Here is an 18961-nt window from a genome sequence, read left to right as displayed (position 1 = left end):
CAAGTTTTTAGCTATATTTCTTCAATAAGCTTTCTGCCCCTTTCTCTCTCTCTTCTCTTTCTGGGACCTCAATACTGCAAATTTTATTCCTTTTGATGTTGTTCTAGAGACCCCATAAGGTATCTTCATATTTTTAAATTGTTTTTTCTTTCTACTACTCTGTCTGGGTGAGTTCTATTGCTTTGTCTTCCAGCTCACTGATCCGATCTTTGGCTTCATCCAGTCTGCTGTTGAAGCCCCCTAGTGTATTTTTCAGTTCAGTTACTGTATTCTTCAGCTTTGTAACTTCTATTTGGAATCTTCCTTATATTTTCTATGTCTTTGTTGAGGATCTCATTGTGTTAATTCATTCTTTACCTGAGTTCAGTGAACCTCTTATGACCATTACTTTAAACTCTATGAGGTAGAATGCTTATCCCCATTTCATGAATGTCTTTTTCTGATGTTTTGTCTTATTCTTTTATTTAGAACATAATTTTTGTCCTTTCATTTTTTTCCCCCTGACTCTCTGTTTGTTTCTATGTATTAGACAAATCAGCTACTGCTCCTAATCTCGAAGGAGTGGTCTTGTGTAGATGTCTTGTGGAGCCCAGAAGTGTAGCCCTCTCTGACCACCAGAGCTAGATGCTTAAGGAACATCCTTTTTTTGGACTGCATGTACTCGTGTTCTGTGGCAGCTCAGTGTCTACAGCTGGGGTGTGGGTGGGGCTGTTGTCTGGGCCAGCTGCACTACATGGCTGTGCTGTGGCATTGTTCAGATTTCTGAATGGCCAGATTTGATCCCAAACTTATGCAGCTTGAAGAATAAGAAAAATCTGCTTAGCTGCTGTCTCAATGGTCCCAATTACTGAGAGAAGAAAATAGAGTTGTCTTGTTGAATTATTCTGGAGAATTAATTTTTATAAAGTAGTTGGAGGTTTTTTGTGAAAATGAAGTGAAAGAAAAGATGCTGTGTTAAAGTCTCAGATGATTCACGTATTTCTACCCTAACCTATAAGTCTTACATCATTACTTTACAGCTAGGTTCTAACATAAGAAATGTACTAATTTATACTTTTAGAAAAAATATAATTTTTTGCAGTCTAAAATTAAAATTTATAGTTTGAAATTAAGTAATTGCCTAGAGAGATAAAATGACAAGTAAGGATTAGATGTAATGTAAGCTAGTATCTAAGACAGTTTCCTTATCTGTGAAATTTTTCTTTATTAATCATGTCAAAGAAAATGGTAGACTATATCTGTAGTGGGTAGAAAAGAGAGGCATGAACATTTCTTCAATTTACGCACACATAATTTTGGCTATAGTAAGTACTATTGGTTGATTTATATAAATAAAAGGAAAAATAAAAAATAAAACTGTATTTGGCACTTAATGTTTAAAAATCAAATACTCACTAGATCTGTATTTGATTGGATTTTATTTTTCAAAAAGTTATACTCATGTTTCATTTATCAACAATAGGATTAATGTCTAAAAGGGCAGAGGTTTTGTGTTCCACATTTCCCATACATATTACATGTGCAAGGGACTGGATTGAAAAAAAGAGATTTAAAAGAACAATGTCATTTTAGAATTACAATGTTTGTCTTATTCAAACTTGTCTTACTAAAGCTGAAGTATAATATCAATGTTTTGATACACAGGCAAGTGAAATAAAAGTACCAACAAGAAACTATTCTAGTCACAGTGAGTTTCCTACTTAATTTTATATTCAGATCCCAAAACTTGATCTCTTCCATGACAAGTCAGTAATGTGTCAACTGACTATCACTCTAAAAGTATCACTCTAAAACTAATCATCATCTCTAGCTTTTGAAAAATCAAATTCACTAAAAATATTTCAAATACTAGTTCTGTAAGCCTATTTTTTGAACTCCATAACAATTCTCATTAGAACATAATGTTTAGGCAAAGTAACACTGGAAAGAAAGAATGCAGTTTAAAAACATTTTGTGAACTGAAAACAAGTTTATTGTCTTAAAATGCTCAACAAGTTATAGCTTGTTCTTGTCACATCAATTACAATGCTGATGCTATCCAATCTTTCAGTGTTCTTCAAATTCAAAACTTTCTATTACTGTTAGTTTTAATTAGTTTGTTATCAATAGTTCTTTGAATAAAGATATTTTTAAAGGGTGACTTAGTAAGCCAAGTACTTTCCAATAGTACCATAACAGGAGATTGATTGGAAATTGCCTTTGGAAAAAAAGGTAGAGTCTTCCTGTGTTCGGGGTTTACAGGGAAAATCGTGTTTTGGGAAAATACTTTAAAGAAATTATATGGGAACAACAAAGAATAAATGTGACAAGTTTCAAACAAACAGACATATCTTGAAAAATTGAAAACAACTGAAAAATGAGCTCAGAGTTTCTTGTATATGAAAAGGAAGGACATGTTGGCTTGTATATTCCTCTTTGTATGAAAAAGGAAATCACTATGGTCATCTGGAAGGGCTAACTTTTCCACATATTAAAATCTAAAAGGAAGTTTATGGGGCCCCTGGGTGGCTCAATTGGTTAAGTGTCTGACTCTATTTTGGCTCAGGTCATGATCTCACAGTTGGTAAGATGAAACCTGGTATCAGGCTCTATGCTGATAGTTTGGGACTCTCTCTTGCTTCTCTTTCTCCTCCACCTATCCCAGGCACACACTTTCTCTCTTTCTCAAAGTAAATAAATAAACATTAAAAAGTAAAAAAAAAAAAACAAAACAAAACAAAAACCCAAACCCAAAACCAAAAAAAACCAAAAACCAAAAACCAAAAAACTAATAGGAAGTTCAGTAGTGGAATTCCTTAAATAAAGGAGTCCTTAAAATACAATGGGCAAAAAAATTCCATAGCAGTTTTAAAAATGATATATGATATTCAGGTGGGTGATTCTTTTTATAAATACTCTAGAAAAACAAGAGCATAGGTAATATCAGCATTTCTAATAGGCCCCAGGCTAATCCACCTAACAATCCCTGTGTAGATGGACCCGGTGCAGTGTCAGAGTAAGAAAGCTGTAGCTACGACATCCTCAAATTTTCTTTTTAGAATGTCCCATGCCTAATTGTTTTTTGCCAAGCACTGAGCTACTGTCAATTCATGGCTGAACTCATAAATGTCTGAGGAGCCACATTCTCTAAAGTTGACTAATGTATGATTAAAATGGTTCAGATATTTGACAGGCAGCAAAACTGATATCCTACTGCCATATTAAAGGCTTCTCTATGGATATTCTCATCTGGATGAAAGGTCATTTCACTTTCCCACAGAGTTGGGGCTGGAAAAGTGGACAAAAATCTGTCATGACTTAGATTTTCTCAAAAATGACCTTTGAATCTTTGAACACCAAGAATTTGGTTAAGAACATAAGAGATTTGGCCATAAAAATTAGAGTTTACTTTGGTCTAAAAAGGATTTAAGAAGAGTTGTCTTGAATCTGCTGCCTCAGCCTGTACAGGAATCCTTCATATGGACACGGGGGGATAACAGATTGTGTGGAATGGCATTTTAATGGACCCTTCAGGCTTGCTACCACACCCAGTATGTGAAAGATTTAAGGTACAGCCCAGGGCTAAAATGAATGATTTGGAAATTACTGTCCTACTTTTCTCTCCCCTTCAAAAAATGATTAAAAAATGAAATTTAAAAGCTAAAATGAAATCACAGTAAACTGTTCACCTTCTCATATATTTCATAATCTGTTATGCAGATTTTTCATATAAGTTAGTCTTTTACATCAGCATTAATAAATCACTTTTACAAGATTTAGTTATTTGTCCTCCATGATATGTGTGTGTGTGGTGTTTAAAAAACTGGAGAGTGGGACAGAGTAGAAGCAGATAGAAATGAATTAATGTAATCAGCCACTTGTGATAATTTAGGTCCCCTATATTTTGTTTTTTTTTTTTATATATATATTTTTTTTATTTATTTCTATGAGAGAGAGAGAGAGAGACAGCGTGAGCAGGGGAGGGTCAGAGAGAGAGGGAGTCACAGACTGAAACAGGCTCCAGGCTCTGAGCTGGCAGTCAGCACAGAGCCCGATGCGGGGCTCGAACCCACAAACCGCGAGATCATGACCTAAGCGAAAGTCGGACGTTTAACCAACTAAGCCACCCAGGCGCCCCTTAGCTCCCCTATGTTTAAGACCAGAACTGCTGGCTGACCTACGAGTTTGGTGTCCACACTGTGGCATCCATTACAAGTTAAGTTTATACTCTGTGGCTATAGAACAGAGTCATACTCACTGGCCAAAACATGGTAGTCCTTCATTATTTTTTCCTTTTAATAAATGATTATCACCCACCAGGTACTAGGGCCTCACATACAGGGAGAAAGAAAAGACACAGTTCCTGTTTTGAAGGAGTCTATAGTGTAACACACAGTTGACAACTGTGGTTTCACTCTAGAATTACCCAAGCAGCTAAACAAACAAACAAACAAAATGAATCTAGGCCCAGGCTCAGCTCTGGAGATTCTGATATAATTGGTTTGTAGTGAAGTCTGGAATACAGTCACTATTTTCAAAAATCCTGGCATGATTCTAATGTACAGTGAAGGTTGAGAACTACTGTTTTAATGAGTTAAAGAGAAGAGTTAATAAGCAAATACAAATGAATATTTCCAAATTAAGCCAGTTCATTCTAATAGTCAGCCTGGCTTCCTGCTTCACATTCCTTTAAGACTCTACCTCCAGGCTACTGAGCACACATTTGCTTTCTTGGTCCTACCAGGTTCTATGACCAACCAAGTTTTAGACACTGGAATTGGTTAGTAGGTTGTCAACTCAACCCCAGCTCATTATTCTCTCTAGTTCTTCTAACTGTCTCCCTCCTAGTGACCAAGTCCTAACTTCCGGTAACCCAGGTCCTGCTTGGGACTCTGCCTTGTGTTTGGGCCCTCCTGCCCATTACCTGAATTCTCCTGCCTGCTGGTGAATTGCTGGTAAGACTATCTGCAGCCTGTCCACCAGTTCTTTGTTGTGGGCCAGATCACCTGCCACACCTTGGCAGGTCTCTCTCTTATCTCCCATCTGAGCTGGCTCACCTTACCTCCCCCTCCACCTAGGCCTGATGCAATCAACACAGATACTATCTGAAAAATATCAAATATCGAGAATAGAGGTGCATCTTGTGTATCAACAAATCTACACTATTTTACAGCTTATTCTTCATAGGCTTTTTTAGCTTAATAGATTTCTTGGTGAAGTGTGATATACTTAGTCCATTTTTCTGGATCTTCATTAGCAGTACAAATGGACTTTCTGGCTGTGACTGAGCTATATCTGCTGGCATATTCATTGACTTCAAAGGGAGACCAATGATCCTCTCAACCCTGGTGGATTAAGTTAACTTTTAACACAAATTCAAATTACACTTGTGGTATCTTGTTAGATGTATTTGAGGTTTGCTGTTTTATGATAAGCTTTATTTTCTATCTGAAAATTTAATAATGCATTCCAAAAGAAGTTGTGTTTCTGAAACAGCAATCCCAAATTTCACATCCCAAATCTTGAAATTGATAATAGGCCTTCCTACCCTTGCCCTATCCATTCTAACATAAAATAAATATCTGGGTAAAAAATTAAATATTGGTATTTAACAAAATTATTAAATATAGACAACCTTACACTACATGTAAATTTTTACAGGGAGTTTTGAAACCCAGTTTATAGCCTGTTCAGGTATGAGAAATATTTTATGAACGTTTGTCATAACTGTCATCTCACACCATGGTGTAAATTCTGGGTTTTCCCCTAGATTGTAAATCTGGTATACAGGGATGATACCATATTCCTCTACTCCTGCTGCCCATGCAGCACCTGACCTATTGTAAATGCTGAAGAAATCTATATTCCGAGAACGAGTGTGCCTGTTGTATATGAACACGTCCAAGTGTGTCCTGGTTTTGGTGTTCCTTCATAGTGAAGCACTTTGACTTTGTGTATCATAGGATGCTGTCCTAGGCAGTGAGCCAAAGTGTGGCTTAATCTGGTGCTGTTTAATAGAGCAGTGTCTGCAGCTGTTCTTTGTGGTTATATTCTGGGAATGGAATGGTCTCCATTCCATGACTTGTGTTGCTTTATTCCAAATCAGTGAAACAAAAGTTTTCACCCAGGAACTCGCCAGAAGATCATTCTCTAATGGTAAAATTTCCATAGTGATAACTTTGTTAATGTCAGGCTGGGCCATCTGCTATTCTGAAGTTATTGATGAGAAAACAAGAAATCAATTTAACCTTTCTCCAATTAATCAGATTTGGAATCCACTGCTTCAAGGGTGCTTTTAACTTATCAATGATTAGGTTAAGAGAGTTAACGTTCATAGTAAACTAAATGTTGTTCTTACAAGGGTCTGCAGTTGGATCCGTTTGCATGTTGGCCATGTGGCAATTTCTATTTCCTTATGGCTGGCAACTGCAGAGTCTGATTTCCATAGGAATATATATCCTGGTGTCGCTGCATGTTGCCTTTTGTGTATGTTTCTAGAGTTTTCTTGTTTTCTCATGGAATTTCATAAAAGGTATTTATATGAGGTGGGGCACTCTCTCCAGATTTGCACACTTGTGTATAAGGTCACTTTTCACACTCACATCTTAAAGGGGAGTTATAAGAGTAGTTGAAAGCAGGTTATGAAATGATAGGATGACAGGGGTAGATATTTCCTAAAAGAATACTTTTTATATACTTTTCAAGTAATTTGTAGTGAGATCAAAGGTTTCTATGTTTACTTTCTTTCCTTATCATAAAAATATATACCCAGTCTTTATTTTAATCTGAAAATAACTGGTTAAGACTTTTTTATCCACTCTCATTTCCAATGTTTAAAAAAATTTTTAATGTTCATTTATTTTGAGAGAGAGTGAGAGTACAAATGGGAAAGAGGCAGAGCAAGGGAGAGAGAGAATCCCAAGCAGGCTCCATGCTGTCAATTCAAGCCCAACGTGGAGCTCAGTCTCATCAACCATGAGATTATGACCTGACCCAAAATCAAGAGTCAGATGCTTAACTGACTAAGCCAGCCAGTTGCCCCATTTTAAAAATATTTTTATTGATTTATTAACACAATATTATATTAATTTCAGGTGTGCAACATAGTGATTCAATATTTTTATGTCTTATGAAGTGATCACCTCAATAGGCCTCATTACCATCAGTCATTATACAAAGAATACACAATTATTGACTATATTCCCTAATGTACACTGTATTGTAATATACAATATGTATATTCATATTGTAATATGAACTAAAATATATAATAATTTTGAAAAGTTACAGAGATTAAATGACAAAATAAATAATTATAATAATCTGAAATTATTTGCACAGTAAACACTTTAAAATTTATTTACGTAATAAAGGGGGAGACTATTTACCCTGTCCAATCATGGCATCTCTTGAAACTGGGAAGTGAAAACTGCCTCCACTTTACAGATCATCCAGTTAAAACTGCTATTGGTTTAATCCAGGGGTCAGCAAAATACGGCCTGTAGGTTAAATTTGGCCCATTGCCTCTCTTTGTATGGCCTCAAGCTAAGAAGGGTTTTTACATTTTTAAACAGTTGAAAAAAATCAAAAGAAAATTAATCTTTCCAAAGCATGAAAAAATTATTTAAAATTTAAAATTTATAATACATGTAATATATAATGCATACAATGCATATAACTGGCACAATAAAATTTTATTAGAACACAGTCATGTACATGAGTTTATGTATTATCTACAGCTGTTTTTGTGACATGGCAGACTTGAGTATTGTGACAGGGACCATATGGCCACAGAGCTGAAAATATTTACTATCTGGCCCTTCACAGAAAATATTCACTGACCCTTGGCTTAACATAATAGCTACAATTCTATAAATTCTGCTTTTTTTTTTGAGAATCATGCTTGCTCACTGGGCTGTTTCAGCATCTCCTATGACTGGGAAAATTATTCTTGTAGGACTTAAGGCCAACGAATAATGTCCTAGGAATGTATACTTGAAACAGTCAGTCCAGGAGGCATAATTTGATCAATAACTTCCTTGTTTTTAGGTATAGACCAGGATAGCCCTGGATCACTTCAAACCTGGCTAACCTCTGTCCTGAGAGCACCTTGATGCAATAAATGACTCATGTCTGAAGGCCAAACTTATTCAGATAGCATACCTCGATAATTTTAAAAATTCGGAAAAACATAGAAAGTAAGGTTGAATGTTACTTTGGTATCTTACAAAGATGAGATAGATTAACTTTAATTTAAAAAAAAAGTAAAAGCTCACCTGGACGGGTTTCTGCCACAACAGGCCCAGCAAGGTCAGATGGCTTGCCGACACCTGCCTGATTTATGGCTCGGACGCGGAACACGTAACTGGCACCCTCCTTGAGGCCTTGCACCTGGAAGAAGCAGATAAAGAAGTGATGGGTGTTCTGTGTCATTTAAACAGGAGTGCTCTTCCTTTGTAAATACACTTTAGTTGTATAGTCAAATTTTTTCATTCGTGAAACTATATCTCCCATCGTTACTTAAATGGACCAGACTAAACTTTTTTTTCAGATTAAACTTTTTATTTATTTTTTATTTTTATTTTTTTAGTATTTATTTTATTTTTGAGGAGAGAGTAAGCACTAGTGAGGGAAGGGCAGAGAGAGAGGAAAAGAGAGAATCCCAGACAAGTTCCGCACTGTTAGTGCAGAGCCTGATGTGGGGCTTGAACTCATGAACAATGAGATCATGACCTGAGCCGAGATCAAGAGGCAGACACTTAACTTTAATCAGGTGCCCCAGATTAAACTTTTTAACATGTATATTTTTTCCCTCCATTTCAGGATTGAAATTTTTCTGAATATAAAACATCTGGAAGAGTAAATCTACATCTCAATGGGTATGGATATTACAGAACATCTCTACTTCTTTATGCCTACATCATTTGGATTTTTCATCATGAGCATGTGTCAGCTTTATAATCAGAAAAGTCAATAATTCTATTTTCACTTTAAAAACTGTGAGCAAATTCTAAGATAGTTTCCTCACAGAAAATTCACTTCATGTGTTGTGAGACACATTCATTTCATATCAAGTCAATCTCTCTCTCTCTCTATTTTCCTTTCTACTTTTTGTTTTTCCAAATGAGTGAAATTAACCATTCTTTGATAGGTTTAATCTCTATTATTTTTTCTTCAGCCCTCCCCCCCCCCCTTTATCTGGGCTGTTGGTCCCCTTTGCTTGGCTTTTCATTCTTGTTTTGCTTTATCTGAGTCAAGTCCAACCTCAGTACTTGGGATCCAGTGCTGTGCAAACTGGGGAGTTGGAAATTATCCTGGCCATAAACACATACCACCATCATCCAGGATGTGTCTGACTTTCATTTTACACTGTCCTTTGGCCTCCTGACTCATTTGGACAACCAGACAGCATGCTAACTGACTGAGCTTCCTTCACCTTTTTTCTTCCCCATGAAATGTGAACTTGCCTACCTCTTAAAGGTTTTGTAAGGGGCTGGGGAGCTCATGGGCATGTGCTAAAGTGTCAGGTTTAAAGGTCATCTCTCTTGGAGGATATATTTATATTTTGGGGGGGACAGTAAATACCTTAACCTTGGAAAGTGGCTGCCAGATGGTATAGACTTTAGTCCACAGTGGCAGGTCAATGGTAAAGAATTTTAGAGCAGGCATATTCTGAATATCTTCCAAGGCCCACCATCCAGGCAGGGGCTTATTCTGCCAACAGGTATTTCTGTATGACTGTGGTGAAGTCACCCTTCATCCTAAGTAATAAGAGCTAGAATCGTGTTTCCCACAGTTTCTGAGGCCCTGGGGTGGATTCAGGGTTTCCAGGTGCTAAGGCTGACTTAGGGGAAAACATTCTTTAGAGATATCCATTTGGTACAAGTGAGATTCAGTGGCTTTAGCAGAACAGTCTTTGGTAGATGAATTTAGGAATTTGTTCAGTTAGAGCACTTTAAAGGAATCTGGAAGGCAAAGGCACAGATAAGGGTGAGGATTAGGTCAAGAGTGAATGAACTCATTCCACTGGCCTCTGAGAGCTCATGTGAGCACAAACATGAGGAAGCCCGTGAAGTGAGACACAGCATGATTCAAAGGAATCTGCAGGTAAACACTTGCCATCATGGATGCTATGAAAATAGCACACTCAAAGCAAAAACCATCCTCAAAAAAGAAAAAAGAAGAGAAAATCAGAGGTAGAAATGAGAAAGTCACCTTTCTAAGACTGTGAGTAACAAAAATGTGAGGTAGGTAAGTATAGGCAAGGAGGGAAAGAAGAGGGAAGAGGGAGCTTGTGGATGTTTTCCAGAGGTAGGCTAAGGGATTCAGGTTAAATATAACCAAACTGCTTTAAGCATCAGAAACTTCCCTCAACTGCAACCACTGCCAAATGGAATCTCACCAGGAGCCCAACATACGAAATAGACCAAAGCAGAAATGTTGTATTTTATCTTACTAACTTTAAATTTAATATCAGTAGAGGAGCATTTCTTCTTTTTAAAAAACAAAACAAAACTGTTTCTCCAAATATGAGCACCCTCTTACCCTCAGGTATGTGTTTTTAATAGCTGCCTCATTGAGTCCTCGCCATTGGTCATCTTTGGCACTGGCTTCCTTCATGTCCACAAAGTAACCAGTGACGGGAGTCCTTCCAGAGTGGATCGGAGGCCTCCACTGCAGAACCAGGGAGCTTTTCCTGACTTCACTACACTTGAGACTGTGTGGGGGTCCTGCGAGAGAGAAAGAGACCAATGCATAAAAATCATGATGTAGATGAAAACATACAAATACATGTAAATCTAGAACCACATTTGAAGTCTGAAAGCTGAATCTGGTGTTTTTCTTTTGTAAATTCTACCATTTCTTTAGAAATAGGTATTTTGTAGTCAATTCATACCAAGTTTCCTCAATGGCTCTACATCAACCCACTCAGTCCTTTTATGGGCAGTAGGTGGTTAGGGGCTAGTTCAAGGTGCCCCTCAGAGGCTGGCTGAAAACTTGTCTTCAGGGTGTCCTTGGGCCTGTGGTCCTCACCTTTTATCAGAACAGTTTAGCATGGCTGCAGATTCAGTTTCAGATTATTTTTAGAAGGTAATCTGAAAATCTTTCTAAATCTCAAATTAGGATAAAGAATGCAAGTTTATTTGATGGTATATGAATATAGATAGTAATATTTCTTTTACAGGAAAAGGAGTGTATTACAAAAGAGCTCCCCTCTGGAGGGAAATCTTTCCCATAAAGCACATATCCCATCTAGGAGTGAAACCAAACTACAATTACAGTTTACAAAGAACTTTAACGAAAACAGATACAATCAATCCCTTGGGTCCTGAATCTGTGGTAAATACTGCTAGATACTTTGTATTTATTTATCTCATTCATCCTTAAAACAATTAATGGAAAACTCAGAGAAGCCAAGTAACTTGATCAACCTGTTCAGGAAGAGAACAAAATGTTCTCCCTGTCCATGTGCTCTTTGCACTCTTGGGAGAATCCAAACTTCTAAGTGATTTCTCACATCTTTCCATGACCACCACCTAGCTGGTGATATTTGCAGGTGATATATTTTCTTTTTTCCTGTTCTTTTTTTAAAAAAATAACTGATCCCTAACAAACCAATAGAAATCCCCTGAACTGACTCACAATACCCTCAAAGCCAGCTACAAACACAGACCCTACCTACCATGCTGTGCTTTGGCAGTTTGCAGTTGAGAGCTCAATATTTGTTGGGCCCTGTACCTTGCCTTAACAGTCACAGATCTGTGTCAGCCTTGCCTTCTGACAAGGTAAGAGGTTTAAATAATGTGGTAATAGATTTAAATATTAACATTAATACCTTATAGTAGTGTGTCATGTTCTGTTTTGCAAAGGGCCTTTATTTTATTTTTTAAAATTAATTTCTTTAATGTTTTATTTATTTCTGAGAGAGAGAGACAGCATGAGCAGGGAGGGTCAGAGAGAGTGGGAGATACAGAAACTGAAGCAGGCTTCAGGCTCTGAGCTAGCTGTCAGCACAGAGCCCGAGGCGGGGCTCCAACCCACGAGCCATGAGATCATGACCTGAGCCGAAGTCGGATGCTCAACCAACTGAGCCACCCAGGTGCCCCTGCAAGGGGCCTTTAAACCATTTTCTTGTGTCATCTTTGGAACCCAGTGAGGCATCCAAACACTTAGCCCTCACCCTGCAACCTCCTTTGCTAACTATATCTCGTTGAATCAAATCATTTTCCATAGGCCCGCTCAGAATTTCTTAGACTCTGGTCACTCACAATTTAACTTTATTCAGGAACTGCAAGAATTTAAAAAACAGATCCGCTTTTGTGTAGGTGACAGAAAGAGCTTCAGAAATATCAACTGGCTTAATGGACGTACAAGGAAAGGCAGCATGTTTGCCTCTTATATTTACTGATGTTGAGTGAGTGCTTGAGGTCCTCTTGGGTTCCTCTCATAATTTTTTATTCACACTTGATAGAGAAGTCATGCAGATCAACACTCACTAAGTCAAGGCTAAATGATCATTCTTCAAGGGCACTAGGATTTCAAATGGAGGAAGAGAGCCATGTTAAGGACAAGGCTGGATCCACCCAGTCTGTTCCAGCATGGCCTTATGTTCTAACATGGTCAATATTGGTGCTATACCAGTTATTACATATGTTGAATATAAAGCCACATGGGAGAATCTAGTCATCCTGTGGCACTCACTGGGTCTCTGAAGTTAGTACTGTTGGAAGCAAAATAAAATCATCCACCAAATACATTAACATTGCCAGTTTGATACCTAATGGCTTCGTACATTTGTTTGTATTCAATGTTTTAATTTGTTCAGTGTTGTAGCCATACGGGTTTTAAAACATAGGAAAATACTTCTCCCATTTTCTTTCCTGCTCAGCCAACTACCCACTATGGCAACTTCCAAAAGAGAGTATTTCCAGCCAGGTACTCGTATCTTTGTTGTGATGTAGAATCAGAACAATAATGTAGAGAGAGCAAAAGGACTGGAGAAGTAAGTGGAGAGAGAGAAATAGAGAAAGTCTATGACTTAAGCCCTAGGCAGGCATGTTAAATCCACCTACATGATGTAACAAAGAGCTGGCAGCAAGAGAGGAGAGAGACACCTTGGCTGAGCCTGGAGAGAGAGATTTTGAGGAGGTTGATACATGAAAGGTTCCAGTGCAGTGGGAGAATGCATGAGAATTAGGGAGTGAAGGAAGAAGTTTCTGAGATACTTTGCTGTGGGATATGAATAGGAGGGCCTTCAGTGGTCTTTAAGAAGCACAAGTAGGGGTGCCTGAGCGGCTCAGTTGGTTAAGCGTCCAACTTCGGCTCAGGTCATGATCTCACGGTTCGTGGGTTCGAGCCCCACGTCGGGCTTTGTGCTGACAGCTCAGAGCCTGGAGCCTTGTTCAGATTCTGTATCTCCCTCTCTCTCTGACCCTCCCCTGCTCATGCTGTCTCTCTTTCTCTCTCAGAAACATTAAAAAAAAAAAAAAGAAGCACAAGTAAAAATCAGAATTCCTTTTAAATGATCATGTGGCACTCATATTTCGTGCTTCTGTTAATCCTATTCCAAGCAAAGGTATAACTGTGAGAGCTTTAGGATTTCTTTGGAATACAAGCACAAGAAATTATACTCAGTTTTATAAAGGTACCTATTATTTAATAGGATTGTAAAGATATTTAAAGTAAACATAAGGAGCCAAGAGACTATTCTTCTCTTAGGAGTTGTCTGCATAGCACTTAAATGTAGTTCCAAGTTGTAGTTTCTTTAGGAAGAAACCCCAAGTCTCACTGCTAAGATATGGTTAATATAGTTTACCTGGAACAGCAATGGTCCACTCTTCACATTTGAAGCATTCACTTACTGCTGAGGGCACTCCCAACCCAGCGATGTTCATGGCTGCCACTTGGAACTGATACACCATGTTTTCCTTCAAGTTGCTAATCTGCAACATGACAACATCACAGAGAGTGGATGTTGATTCGGGTTTGTTTTTTAAAGTTGTTCAATATTTTATTTACTTATCTTCTGTGTTGGACACACCTTGAGGTGACCCCCAATGAGCATTACCCTTTTGTAATGTCCTCCCCTTGAGTGTGGGTAAAGCCTGTCCCTTGCTTCCAACCAAGAGAAATGGCAAAGGTATTGGAATATCAGTCTCATGATTGTTGTTCTATCATACAGAAAAGGAAGAGGGACGTTATAGATGGAATGAAAGTCTCTACTTAGTTAATTTTTGTGTTCATCAAAAAGGGAAATGATCCTTGGTAAGCTTGATTTAATCAGACAAAAACTCTCAAAACAGGGTATGGTACTCTCCTGATGAGAACACGGTCCTGATGGCCTCGAAGAAGCAAACGGCAGGTTGTGAAATGCCTAGCCACTCACATTTGGAGAAGGGCCGCCTCTAGGAGAAGAGGGCCCCGGACTCAGAGCTGAAGGAACTGAATTCTGACAGCAACTGAATTAGCTTGCAAGAGGAACTCAGCTCCAGATGCAAATGAGCACAGCTCACACCTAGATTAAAGCTTTGGGAGTAGGGGAGTAGAGGCCCCATCTAAGCCATGCCTAGACTCCTGACTCACAGACACTGTGACATAGCAAATGTGAGTCATTTCAAGTCACAAAGTTTGTGGTAATTTGCTACATAGCAATAGAAAATTAATGCTTGTACAGATAAAAATTAAGAGAATTCTAAACTAGGTATCAAAATATTTAAAATCTTGTCATTTTTCTGCTCCTTTCTGAGTGACCTAATATTTTCTATATCCCTCAGAAGAAATTGGGTTGTTGTAAATATATGTGATAAAATAAGGAATGTGAAAACATTTGCAAAATAAGAATGTCAGAATATACTAGTGTGAAAAAAATCGATGGATTATGAACAATCCTTTGAGCACTAAAAATACTTAATAAATGGAGGTATTGATGGAAACAGCTGAGTTAGCAAAGTTTACCTATTGTATGACTTAAGACTACACAAGACAAAGACAAATATATATCTATGATCCAGTCTCCTCCTGATTTAATCATGAAGTCATAGGTTCATCTGCAAGAGGGTGTCTTGCCAGTTATTTAGGGTACAAGTAGAATATAATGGCTATATGTTTTGGTTATAGAATAATATAAACTCCCTTTTTGATTCACACATACATACACACACTCCCTTTAAGAATGGGAAATCTTGTTAATTAAGAGGAAACCATCATGTAGATAAGGTGGATCTAAAGGTACTTTAGTCAGGTACCAGGGCTGTTTTGGAGCTCCCCTGGTATAAACAACTACTCCAATTTTCCTGGGATTATGGGGTTTCTAAGGATGTAAGCAGTTTAGTGCTGAAACTAGGAGAGTCGTAGGCAAACTGGAAAAGTTGGTCATTCTAGGCTTAGGTGAAATATTGTGGCATGGGACTTCTATTTCTGGCAATGGTGAACTAGGCTATAGAGATTAATCACCTTGCTAAAAAATTAAAACTACTAGATAAAAATATCTTTTAAAAGTCTTTTCAAGAGCATCAAATTAGTGTCAAGATGTTACAGAATTATCAGGCCAGCATAAAGGGAAATAGGGAACAAAGAGAGATAAATGAAACATAGAAGTGGTTTTTACCTTGGGGAAATGGCCAATAAAAATTTTTTTTGACCTTTGGTTTTGATTATCTAACATTTACAGGGACTCAGAAATCAAAGCCTAGAGCCAACCCAAAAAAGAGATAATAAAAGGGAACTCTCTACAATTAAACTGGAACCCCAAAGGGTTTTACTCTTTGGGGATAAAGTTGAATTAGAAATCATTCTGCCTTCATACAGTGCAAATTCATTTCTTGATTGTCCAAAAAATTAAAAGCCTTGTACTTGATTTAAGAAAAACTGAACATGTGGTAACCCCAGGTACCTTGCAGAAGCCAATGCAAATTCTCTTCAGAGAAATATGCCTTCATCCTAAACCTCAAATTATTAATGCAAGTAATATTTTAAGGACAATGAGCATCTTATAATCAAGGATAACCAAGCATAGAAAACAAGATACCATGAGCAAAACAACAAAACCAGTGATAACAGATACAGACCCACAAAGATATTAGATGATGGGATCATCAGACATAGATTAGAAAAACAGCTATGGTTACTATGTTTTAAATATAAAATACAAATTTAAAATATCTGCAGGAGAGAGCAAACTATAAATACTTGGCAAAACGTGACTTAAAATACAATGAGAAAAATAACGGGATGTGTTTAACAGGAAATTAGATGAAAAGAAGAGCAAATTTGTAAACTAATAGAAAGTTATAAGAAATTACACAGGCCACAGTGCAAAAAGACACAAAGATGGGAAAGAGAGAAGAGTGATTAACAGACATTGAAGATAGAATGAGGATGCCAAATACATGTTAACTAGAGCTTCTGGAGAAGAGGGGAGAGAATGGAGCAGCAACAATATTTTAGGAGATAATGGCTTAGAATTTTCCAGGAAGATCTTCCTGGAAAAATCCAACCCACAGGTTAAAAATCTTTCTCTTATGGAAATCCTTGGAAGAGACATTTTTAAAAAACCTATACCTAGACACATAATACTTTAACTGTAGCACACCAAAGAGATAGTGAAAATATTAAAAGCTGTCTAAGAGAAAAGACAAATAACCTTCAAATGAGCAAACAGACTAAAAGCTGACATGTTGAGGTGTCTGGCTGGCTCAGTTGATAGAATATGTGACTCTTTAACTTGGGGCTATAAATTCAAGCCCCACACTGGGTATAGAGATTACTTAAAAATAAAAAATCTTTAAAAAAATAAAAATAAAAGCTGACATGTCAGTGGCAACAATGAGCCAAAAGACAGTGGAATTATACCTTCAAAGTGTGAAAGAAAATAACTACCATTATACAATGCTTTATCCAGAAAAAATTTTTTGAAGAATGAAAAGAAAGTCATTTTCAAACAAAAATTGAACCTTCAGAATACCTCACTAAAAATATTCTAAACTATTTAATTTAGACAAAAGGAAAGTAATCTTAAATGGAAGGCCAAAGATGTAAAATCAAAATCAAAATCAAATAAAATGTAAAATATGTAGATAAATCTAAATAATTATTGAGTATAATAATAACAAGATTTTTGGATTTAAAAAAGACTTAAAATACACCCGTAATAGCATATAAGTTAGGAACTGTCTTTTGAGGGTCAAAATACCAAAAAACTGGTATTTTGAGGGTCTATGTTTCTCAGACAAGGGTAAAACAATAGAATAAATTAAGACTTTGATTTGCTCACTGTAATTTCTAGAATAACCACCAAAAACAAAGCCAGAAACCCAGAATCTATAGCTTTCAAGGTGGTGTAGAGGAAAAAGGGGATGACAGAGGGGGGAAAAAACTATTCAAAGTCATCAAGTAAGGACAGAAAATGAAACCAAACAGGCAGGACATATAGAAAGTACAAAACAATATGATTGATTTTTCAAAAAAGTAATTAGTAGTAACATTAAATGCTCTAGTTAAATGACAAAGACTCTCAGGTAGGAAAAAATATATAACACTATACTATTTTTAAGAGACACATATAAAGCATAAAGTTAAAGATAGATTGAAAGTTAAAGGATGAAAATTATATACCATGCAAACACCAACCAACAGAAAATTGTTAAGTTTCTATTAATAACAGATAATAGAGACTTTAAGGAAAAACATATTGTTAGTGATATAGAAAGTCACTTTATATGCATTTAATAACATCCCTTCAAAATATATAAAGCAACATTTTAATTGGGTGAATTTTACAATATGTGGATTATAGCTCAATAAAGTGAGATTTTTCCTGCAATTTTCCCTTTCAGTACTATCCTTGTCAGGTATTTATATCAAAGTCATTACAGTCTCAGGGTAATTTCACTCATGAAGATAGAGGCAAAAATCCTAAGCAAAAAAAGCAAAATAAGCAAAAAGAAAAAATCTGGTAATATATAGACACAATATACATAATGTCCAGTTTGTATTTCTGCTAGGAATGCAAGGTTGTTTTAACATTAGACAATTACTAGAACATACCACGTTAAAACTAAAGAGAAAAGTTGTATAACCATATCAATAGATTTAGAAAAATTATTTGATAACTTAAATTAATTCTTAACTAGGGATAGAAGGAAACTTCTTTAGTTGATAATAGATGTCTACCAGACACAAATAGTAAATATAATATTTAATGGTGAAATGTTGAAAGATATTCCTTTAAGATAAAGATCAAGTCTAGAATGATCAAGACCACCACTTCTATAAATATTTTGTAAAGATTCTAAGCAGAAAGTTAAGAAAATGAAGCAAAAAATATAAAATTTGGAAATGAAGAAGTAAACTGTCATTTGCAGATGATATGATGAAACAGAAAATCAAAAAGAGCTCATAGGTAACTTATTGGAATTATGAGACAATTAAGCAAAAAACCTATACATAACAATGATATGTAAAATCAATATATATAAATTAGGCATATCTCTATATTCCAGCAATAACAAAATAATATAAAAATATAGTATTTAAACACTGAAAATATATAACACTTATAAATAAATAACATAATGTGTAGGACTTCTATAGAGAATTACAAAACTTTATTGAGAAACTTTAAAGAAGATCAAAATAAATGGAGAGAAATATGATGTTCATGTATTAAAAGATTTAATATTTTAAAGATGTCAGAGTGCCTGGGTGGCTCAGTTAGTTAGTCCAACTCTTGATTTCAGCTCAGGTCATAATCTCACAGTTCATGAGATTGAGATTGAGCCTCTAACCGAGCCCTGTGTTGAGCCCCACCTTGGGCTCCTTGCTGTCAGCAGGAAGCCTGCTTGGGATTCTCTTTCTTTGCCCCTCCCCACTCCTGCACACATTCTCTCTCTCAAAATAAATAAATAAACATTAAAAAATATATATTTTAGGATGTCACTGATTCCTCAATTTCTTTATAGAGTCAATACAATCCCAATGAGAA

General features: G+C 36.5%; 1 protein-coding gene across 1 annotated transcript in view; it reads right to left on the bottom strand.

The window, feature by feature from the left end:
• Positions 1-18961, bottom strand: part of MYOM1 (myomesin 1) — a 168414-nt gene that overhangs the window by 37556 nt on the left and 111897 nt on the right. Inside the window, exons 22-24 of the mRNA XM_039243209.1 lie at positions 13796-13922; positions 10525-10709; positions 8256-8370 (exon numbers count right to left, since the gene is read on the bottom strand). Of these exons, the coding sequence (XP_039099140.1) occupies positions 8256-8370; positions 10525-10709; positions 13796-13922 (427 nt within the window). The remainder of the gene's footprint in view (positions 1-8255; positions 8371-10524; positions 10710-13795; positions 13923-18961) is intronic.

The sequence above is a fragment of the Hyaena hyaena genome, unplaced genomic scaffold, assembly GCF_003009895.1.
Source record: "Hyaena hyaena isolate Hyena2069 unplaced genomic scaffold, ASM300989v1 scaffold_222, whole genome shotgun sequence".
Classification (NCBI taxonomy): domain Eukaryota; kingdom Metazoa; phylum Chordata; class Mammalia; order Carnivora; family Hyaenidae; genus Hyaena; species Hyaena hyaena.
The sequence above is the reverse complement of the archived record's forward strand: the minus strand, read 5'-3'. Positions and strand labels throughout refer to the sequence as shown.